We start from the raw sequence: 9106 nt of genomic DNA, 5'->3' as shown, positions 1-9106 counted from the left end.
ACGACTCGTTTGACACCAGACCGCTCGAGTCGCGCGCCCGGATAAACGGACGTCGATCCGCGGACCGACACTTATCGCGGTTTATCAACTCGATACACCCGATAACAAATTTTCTCTCGATTATCCGAGTCCACGCGAGAATCTCTGGTCCACTTTACAGAGATGTTCGATCCCACCGTAACTCTCGAATTTCAATAAGCGGAAAATCGAAGATCTACGTAAAAGCTTGAGCGCGAAATTGAAACGAGGAATTACGAATGTCGGCGACGATTCTCCCGTCTTTTCCACGAATTTGGGAAATTTAGAATTTAGACAAGAAACTAAGATTGACGCGGCAGCGAGACAAAGAACGCAGCAGAGTTAAGACACCTTTAGGAAGTAAATTACGAACGAACGATGAAAGAGCCTGATTAAGTAACCGTCGTAGCGCTGATTCGGGACGATGAGTTGCGCGATCGAAAGACAATTTATAGAACCTATAAAACTCGACCCATTGCAAGTTAATTCCGCTGCTTGCAAAGAACGACGAGTCATAAATCAAAGATCGGGTCGTCGAAGCGCAAGAAGGCAGCGTCGTATTCCTTGGCAATTCGGTTAAGATCGAACGACACGGTCGTCGAAACCGAGCTCGATGTAAATCACGAAAAAGGGGGCGGGTAAATTGCACGAACGAAAGTGGAAATTCTCGGGGAAACCGGATCCGCAGCTCCTAGACTAGCATATTAAAATGTCCGCATATAAGGAACACACGAACATATCTCGGCCGGACCTAAAGGTGTGCCAAGCACGAAGACCTATTATGGCTTCTGCGATATTGCTGTTTCATCGGAATCTCGGCAATATTTTAGAGTCCCGTTCGCCTACCGTTCGTGGACTTCCTTTGCCCTCGATCTGCTCGATCCATCGACGTTTCATCGATATTTTCGCGCTGGAAAAATATGACGAAATAATTCATCGAAATTGCCGTCGAGTATCGTAAATCGAGAGCTAACGAGGCGTTCTCGGATTTCCAACCAATCTTCCTTCATCAAGAAGATTTCTATCGCGTTCCGTGAATTTATGCAGCCGCGTTATCGCTGAAGAGCTCGGAATTATAACGGTGTGCCTAAGACGCTTGCAATTTTATTTTTTTTATTATCTTCATAGAGAATCGTAATACCGCTGCGAGGGGATAGATTCGTAATTTGATTATCGATGAAACTGAAAGGGACGATGGCTTCGAGCGTGGAAACAGTGACAGTCTCTTTTCAACTTTCCATTCGTGAGTTAAGTGTATCGTTTCGAGATTAGAAGTTGAGGGATGACGTTGAAGAGAAAGAAAGATATCTAGGAAGAACGAGAGAGAAGATGTTGAGAGACACTGAAACTCGTGTTGCTACGTTTTCTTCTCGATTACCATATTCTATACATAAACAAACAGCTAATACGCGCTGTCCGAGGCAATTCAGAAGGGAAGTTCGAACGCGAAAAAATACAGATAGCCTCGATTAGCATATTCTATAAATGTACAAGTAGATGGTAAGATTTGTTCATTTCTTCTTTCTTCTTTTTTTTTTTTTTTTTTGGCAAGATGATAAGTTTCAGTTAAAATTCTCCATTGAGTTATTCCCCTGTGATCAAGTAGCGGTATCGAAATCAATACGGAGCTCCGTTAACGATCAAAGGCAAAAGATAAGGTAATAAGGTTAAACGAAAGATAAGATGATCCGATAACTTGAGATAGAAAGAGAAAAAATGCAACGGCAAGGTCAAGGACAAAGGAATCCAAGGGAGTAGAATTAAACACGGGAAATATTAAACGAAATTGAATAGCAGATAGAATCATTCGCGAGCTGCGAATTTGTATCGAGAATACGATAAAAACAAAATGATCTCGCGACGAACGACAGAGTTCCATCGGTTTCCTTCGCCAGTCTCGTTTCTCCTCGCTTCTCTATTCTCTTCCAGGGAGTCGGATCTCGAGGAGTACGGTAGGAAGGAGGCCTCTTTGTCACTCAGGGACATCCTGCCGTTGAATCCGAAGCAGTACGACAAACACAGGGCGCCGAAGTTCCTAGGCCAACCTACAATCGTCTACTTTCACGTGACGGTGCTCAGCCTCGACTCCATAAACGAGGAATCGATGGTAATTTCGCAGACGAGAGAGGCCGACGGTACTCACGTTTAATTAAGACCTAACCAACGTCGGGGAAGCCTGCTCGCGTACGGTATCACGCGCCTCGGACAGAAGCGAAAACCGTGTAAATGGGGTGACTCGGTGCGGGTTGAAGAGACAGCCTGGCTGCGACGTTCCGCACCTTTCGAAACGCCGCGGTTGCGCGCCCTTTTTCTCCTGCATCGTCGCTAAAACGTATGCAAATTGGGCCACGGAGCGTGTGGATGCTCGTGTTTTATTTAGCGTTTAAATTCTCGCCAACCTTCTTTTTCAGTTCTCTTTTTTCGAGGATCATTGAATAGAAACGACCGAAATAAGGATAAAACGACGATCGTATTAAAATTGTCGAATTAAGATCGATATAGAATGAAAAATTCTCAGTTGGAAAATTGTTGAGAACGAATTATTTTAAAAATACGTAACTTGCAGCGTAGTATCTGAAGGAATAAATATGGGATTTTGCTTTTAGACGTACGTTGCGGATATATTTTTGGCGCAAAGCTGGCGGGACTCTAGACTACGACTTCCGGAGAACATGTCGGAGGAGTACAGAATATTGGACGTAGACTGGCTGCACAATATCTGGAGGCCCGATTGCTTCTTCAAAAACGCGAAGAAGGTCACCTTCCACGAGATGTCCATACCGAATCACTATCTTTGGCTGTACCACGACAAGACGCTGCTCTACATGTCGAAGTAAGATCGAGCGAAATCATCGTCTGCCGATTATCCTCTAAAAAACTATATCTTCTCTTTTCTACAGATTGACTCTCGTCCTCTCTTGCGCGATGAAGTTCGAGTCCTATCCTCACGACACTCAAATTTGCTCAATGATGATCGAAAGTCGTACGTACCGTTTGCATTTCTCGAGGAAACATCCGACTAGATTAGTCCCTGCCAAAATATATTGCGATTTCCCACAATCCTGTCGAACGTACCTCGTATCAATTAATGCAACTCCGACTCGTTAATCCGGTCTATGCTATCAGACAAATAGAAGCGCGTTCGTCCCTCTAATATCACACCGCTCCATATTTGAACAAACCGTGGTTACCTTAGTTAAGAATTAATCATCTCCAACCTGAGAACCTTCTTGATCTCTTGAGAACGTAATTCCTTTCTTGACGACGCCAGACACCCAATTTCGTCTTTAGAAGCGTTACTTTGCCTCTATGTATTGACGTTATCCACGCGTTAACTTTCCATACGCAGTGAACTCCCTCGAGGGATTATAACGCGTGCCAGTAAAACAACCTTTTGCTCGTTGACACGAAAACTCCATGCGCTTGCTTAAAATCAAACGTATCGCATTCCGCTGCAAGTACCGTGTGCTTTCAGTGTCGCACACCACCCAGGACCTAGTGTTCATCTGGAACATGACAGACCCGCTGGTGGTGAACCCCGAGATCGAGCTTCCTCAGCTGGACATCTCGAACAACTACACGACCGACTGCACGATCGAGTACTCGACCGGCAACTTCACGTGCATCCAGATCGTGTTCAATCTGCGCCGTCGATTGGGCTATCACCTGTTCCACACTTACATACCGTCCGCGTTGATCGTCGTCATGTCCTGGATCGCGTTCTGGATCAAACCCGAGGCGATTCCCGCCCGGGTCACTCTGGGAGTGACGTCACTGCTGACCCTCGGTAAGGTCGTCGCGCCTGCGACTGCTTTCCGCACGCGGATCGACCGATCCCATCACCGTCTTCGCCACCATTTTTCACCCCCATAGACCGCACAAACCGCATTAAGATCGACTTTTCTCCTTCTCGTTCTTCGTATTTATCGTCGCGTTCCTTCTATCCTGCTTTTTCAGCCGCGTTTCTTAGTTACGGATACGCGCGCAGATAACGAACCGCTTGAAGCTTTTGAAGCTCGCGACGTTCCAAACGACACGGTATGTACGCGTTCGAGCTGAAACGACACAGAGCACATGGGCTGCGGGGAAAGGGACGTGGGACGCGTTTTCGAACACCACGTAACAAGATGTCTTTAGAATCGTGGGCTTCAAGTTGGCGATACGAACTGCGCGTTTTATGTTCGGGTTTCTGAAGTAGTCTGCGTCGTCTACGTTTGGCAGGTTGCGAATCGTACGAGCCGGTTGAAAGAGATGGAGGATGTGTTTTCAAAAGGGTTAAACGAACGCGTTTAGGGAGAACGGTCGTAGCTTGCTTCGCTGGTTGCTCTCCTATTCGAATCTTACGATAACTTCATCGTCGTACGTAACTGCATTCATACAGAATTACTTGATAGAGTAGATAGAAGGCAAGGGACGGTATAATTGCGAAACAAATGGCAAACTGCGATGTAATTTTATCAGGGACAGACAGAGAAACGTTTCGTGTGTGTAATTTACAGCGACCCAGAACACGCAGTCCCAGCAATCACTGCCACCGGTCTCCTACGTGAAGGCCATCGACGTGTGGATGTCCTCGTGCAGCGTGTTCGTGTTCCTGTCGCTCATGGAGTTTGCTGTGGTTAATAACTACATGGGACCGGTGGCCACCAAGGCCATGAAGGGCTACTCGGACGAGGATCTAAGAGAGGCCATCGACGAATTCAAAGTACGAATCTGTGTTTCACTCAGTGGCTAGCTTTCACTGGCGAAATTCTGTTTATCTTCTCTCGACAGACTTTCCAATCGTTTGATTCGGAAACTAATTGTACGATGTAACGAAGACTTTGACGAGCGTGCCACGATTTTTGTAGGCATTTTTTAAAAAAGTAGAACCGTAAAGAAGCACAGCTTCATCTCGAATCTCAAATGTCGAATGGAAATTCGAATGGAAGTAATAAGGAAACGCGAGTGGCGATATTCGAAGCTAAGAAGCAGTAACGTTCGAAGTTTAAAAGTTCCGCCGAAATACGCGTAAAAATATCGACACTTTTTACTCAGAGGGTTATAAATTCGTGCTGCCAGTAATTACCACGGCCGAACGAGGAAATGGGAAATCGCGACGGCACGGCCCGCGTGAGAAGCGGCGGAAAATTCGCGGAAAACCGGCGGAAATAGGAGTAGAAAGGCTGGCCCGTTTTCACAGGCGAGCGTAATTCATGGAACAGTTGCGGCGGCGCGTTCTCGTTTCAACTAAATTTCTTTGCACCTCGAACTTACAATTAGTAAGGTGGAGCGTTTACAAACGACGCGCGACGTGGGTGACGATAAATAGTTGCGCGGATGGTAAAGATCGATGCGACCGCGGCCAAGCTCCGTACGCCAGTGAGAACAATACGTTTAACGAGAAAACTGGAGAAACAGAATTACGGAAAATGAAAGAGGCGAAGCCAGAGGAAACACGTTCCTTTCTGGTGCTTTTCTGCTCTTTGTTGGTCGGTCTTCAGGCTCAACCGTTTAATGCGTGCTACGAGAGAAAAACGAAAAGATAGAAAAGTAGCGAATACGGTTCAAAGAAACGCACGAACACCCGGTACACGTCTGACACTTTGATAACACCTGACACACTTAGAATTTCAACTTCAGCGGCTCGAAAGTGCTGCGACTTTAATTAACGCGCTAGTTGCACACGAGTCTAGTAACTTGCTCGGAAAAACTTGTTCAATTGAAATAAAAGAAGACGAAGACGGGGAGGAAACAGAGATTAACGGAAACATTGTTAAGTTTGCACGATATTCGTATCTCGCGAGATATCAGAAAATTTCCACGCAATTAATCGAACAAGAGGGATGAAACGATCGAGCGACAAAATAACAAAATAAAATAACCGGACGAGCTTTCGAAATTTGGCAAACGTTCTCGCCACGTGCCTAATTATTAATTTGTTGATACCAGCCACGGGATCGTTTCAGATTAATATGTAAGCGAGTTTTAATTAACGACAGCGGCGTAGCGTGAATTTAACATGGACCGCCTTTAAATTCTTTACATCTCCGCGCGTGTATCCTCGAAAAGCGTGACCACGTCGGCTGAAACGCAAACACGTAGTTTGCGCGGCCTGTGAAGCGAGTACGCGTCGATTTCTGTCTTTGAACGTTGCAGCAACGAAATCGAGTTTGCAGAGGCCAACAGGCGACTCGTCGTCCCTTCGTTTCGCACAAAGCAAACCGTATCTGTTTCACATTGTATTCCGTTTCGCAAAATTAAACGTCAATTATAGTTTGCCGAGTGGCGACCGGAGGAAACACGGTTTTAGTACGAAATGCTGCGAAGAGGTTGAAGAGGACCGTTTAAAGGGAATGGATTTAAATTATCATCGCGTCGAGTTGCGGCGAGTTTATCGAAAAACTGTGACCTAATTATCTTGCTACTCGTTACTTCAGCGGAGCAATTTTTACGCCGTTAAAATGAAGAAGATGGCGAGTATAAATTTCAGGGAATAACGAAGAGTCCTCTTGGCTTGCGAATATATTTACTTTCCTTGGCTTCTCTTCCATCGAAAATAATTCTCGCCCAGTTCCTCGTCCCAGACAGGTTAAACCGTAAAGACTCGTTTAAATAGCGCTGCAAGAGGAAACGCGTAGTGAAAGCGTATAAAAGAGGAGAATCGCGCGAATATGGCGGCCGGTGCGATCGCGAAAAGATGCGTTTTCCATTTGCCAAGCACGGGAACAAACATTATCTCGAGGCGAAATTAGTTCGCCCCGGGTAAGCAAAGTAGGAAGTTTCGAAACTGGCTCGGCCAACAACTTCGCTGAAACTTCGTCCCAACGAGATGGATTCCCGGCAGTCTTTCACTTCCGAGTTTTTCAATCGCCGGTATCACCGATAGACCTTCGAAATTCAGACCCGCGGACGAATTATAAAACTCTGCTGCCTTTTTAAAACGGTCTCGCTTGACGGCTTGATGTTCGAGATTTGAAATTTGAAGTTGAGAATTTAGAATTCGCAGAGTTTAACCGTGCAACGATTACAAATTCCTCTAAATGGGAAAATAACGAGGGACCCGAGACTCGAGGGGAAGAAAGTTACGTTTTACGTGAAAAGCGGCGAAATTTCCCGTTTCTGTAGGGCCGCGTGCACGAGGGTCGAGAGAAAGATTGTCTCGCGTGCCTTGAATAAGACATGGACCCAAGGAACCCGAGTAACTCGAGATTAATATAAATTTCATTCGAGCCTGGCCGTTAGACACAGTCCGGTGATTCCGTAGAAATCCGCAGCGCGTGCTTTTACGGTTCGCTTAATAATTTATTACATGTGCGAATGAATCAGCCGCACGAGAATGTAAGAATCAACGTTACATTCTCATTTTCGGCTAAGAATCTCGATGATTATACGACTGCCGATTTATTTCCAACCGTTTGCATTTTCCCTGAGAGAAAACGATCGCTCTTTATTTATATAACAAACGTTACACTTCGTTTATATTCTTGCACCGACTGATGTAAGAGAAATTAAGAACTCGAGGCTTCTCTTCGAAGAAACGTTAATATCCATCTATTCTTGAATCGTTTCGATGATATTGCTTGTTTTTTTTACGTTTATTGACGATTTGTTTTATCAGAAGCTCGAAAACACCGCGTGAAATATTTCAAGATCTCACTGAACGCGCTTTTCTTCAACAGACACCCATGAGGAACGAATCGGAGAGAAGCAGAAGTCCCGTGAGACCTGCAACCGTGCAATACGACACCTGCTGCCAGGGTCGGGCAACAGCGATCTACATCGACAAGGTGTCCAGATTCTTCTTCCCGTTCTCATTCCTCATCCTGAACGTCGTCTACTGGAGCACCTTCCTGTAGGAGGTCTGCCCTTCTCTCGCAGAAGAACGAACACGGAAACGAAGATCGCTGGATCGTCGACGGTCTCCAACAATGTCTTTCGTTCGATCTTTGTTAATCATTTCGATTCAACCAAATGAAACTCCATAGACGAACGAAATGACGATATTATACGATTCGTTACTTGGATAAATCGTCGAGGAAACTTCGGTCTCTGCCGGACAACGAGAAATTTAGCTTTGGTCGTTGGACGGAACGCATCGAACAATTAACAAGAATCGAACGAGCCGGACGGTTTTTCTACGACGAGATAGTCCGCTAGAAGAATTTTCAGTGTCTTTTATATAATATAGAGAACACGCGCCGTCAACGGTTCATTAATCGTAAGAGCATTTTAACAATTAAGTCGCATTAAGGTTCCTCCGAAGAGCGCATATCGAATCGAGCGATCACGTACTCACCCGTTTGGGCGATCCACGGGAGCGGCGTGCACCTTCGACGCGGATCGCATCTGTATCACGTTGAACAATCTCTTAAGACCCGTTCGCTCACCGCGATTGATCGTTCAATTTAGCCGGTCTCTTCGGTCACTTGCTCTTGTCTGCTCGAGTTTTGCTACGATAGATACACTCGATGATATTTCCCGCGAAACGTTCTCGCGCACAGCCTCGCGTTTCCTCGGTATCTCGCCGCACTTTTGCCTTTAAAATAATAAAATAATTCTACGAACATTGATTACCTGCACACAAAGTAGAGAAGCGATAAAAAGTGTAAAAAAATTTCAAGATCGTTGAAAGAATACTTTTATGCAGAAACGTTGTTTTCGTAAAGTGGAACGATTGAAAATTGATAAAAATACGACAGCTTTACAGAGCTTCGACATGCAATCGCTTCGAATATCGCAAACGAAAAGGCAATGCTGTTCGCGTGAACGTTCGATCGTGATTACATCTTCGCAGAACAGTTTTACTCGTTTTGTGTGATCGCAGAATTTAAGGACAAATAAACGGACTATTAATACGTAGACACGAGCCCTGCTGCCTGCGACGAATCGTTTGCCCCGTTGTGAAATAAATTGCGAAGGTAAAAGGATTGGGTGAAAGGAGCAATGAAAAAGACGTGGAGCTTTGCGAGTCAGCTTATTTATTCTTTCGACAGTCGATAGAGCCTTTTATTCGAGTATTTAAACAGATCCTGGCTTCCTGCCTCCTTGCGTCCCCTTCTTTTCAGTCTGCTGGATCGATGGAACTTGCTTGCTTCCGCCAAGTTCC

General features: G+C 45.4%; 1 protein-coding gene across 2 annotated transcripts in view; it reads left to right on the top strand.

The window, feature by feature from the left end:
* The window catches only part of LOC100742764 (glycine receptor subunit alpha-4), a 12064-nt gene extending 3205 nt beyond the window's left edge, over positions 1-8859 (top strand). For both annotated transcript variants that reach the window (XM_003494006.4, XM_012392575.3), the window contains 6 exons: positions 1948-2125; positions 2625-2851; positions 2919-3001; positions 3494-3805; positions 4518-4723; positions 7680-8859. In XM_003494006.4, the coding sequence (XP_003494054.1) occupies positions 1948-2125; positions 2625-2851; positions 2919-3001; positions 3494-3805; positions 4518-4723; positions 7680-7856 (1183 nt within the window). In that variant the 3' untranslated portion in view covers positions 7857-8859. The remainder of the gene's footprint in view (positions 1-1947; positions 2126-2624; positions 2852-2918; positions 3002-3493; positions 3806-4517; positions 4724-7679) is intronic.
* The last annotated feature ends 247 nt before the right edge of the window (positions 8860-9106 follow it).

This window comes from Bombus impatiens, unplaced genomic scaffold (genome assembly GCF_000188095.3).
Source record: "Bombus impatiens unplaced genomic scaffold, BIMP_2.2 scf_1445, whole genome shotgun sequence".
NCBI classification, from domain to species: domain Eukaryota; kingdom Metazoa; phylum Arthropoda; class Insecta; order Hymenoptera; family Apidae; genus Bombus; species Bombus impatiens.
The sequence above is the reverse complement of the archived record's forward strand: the minus strand, read 5'-3'. Positions and strand labels throughout refer to the sequence as shown.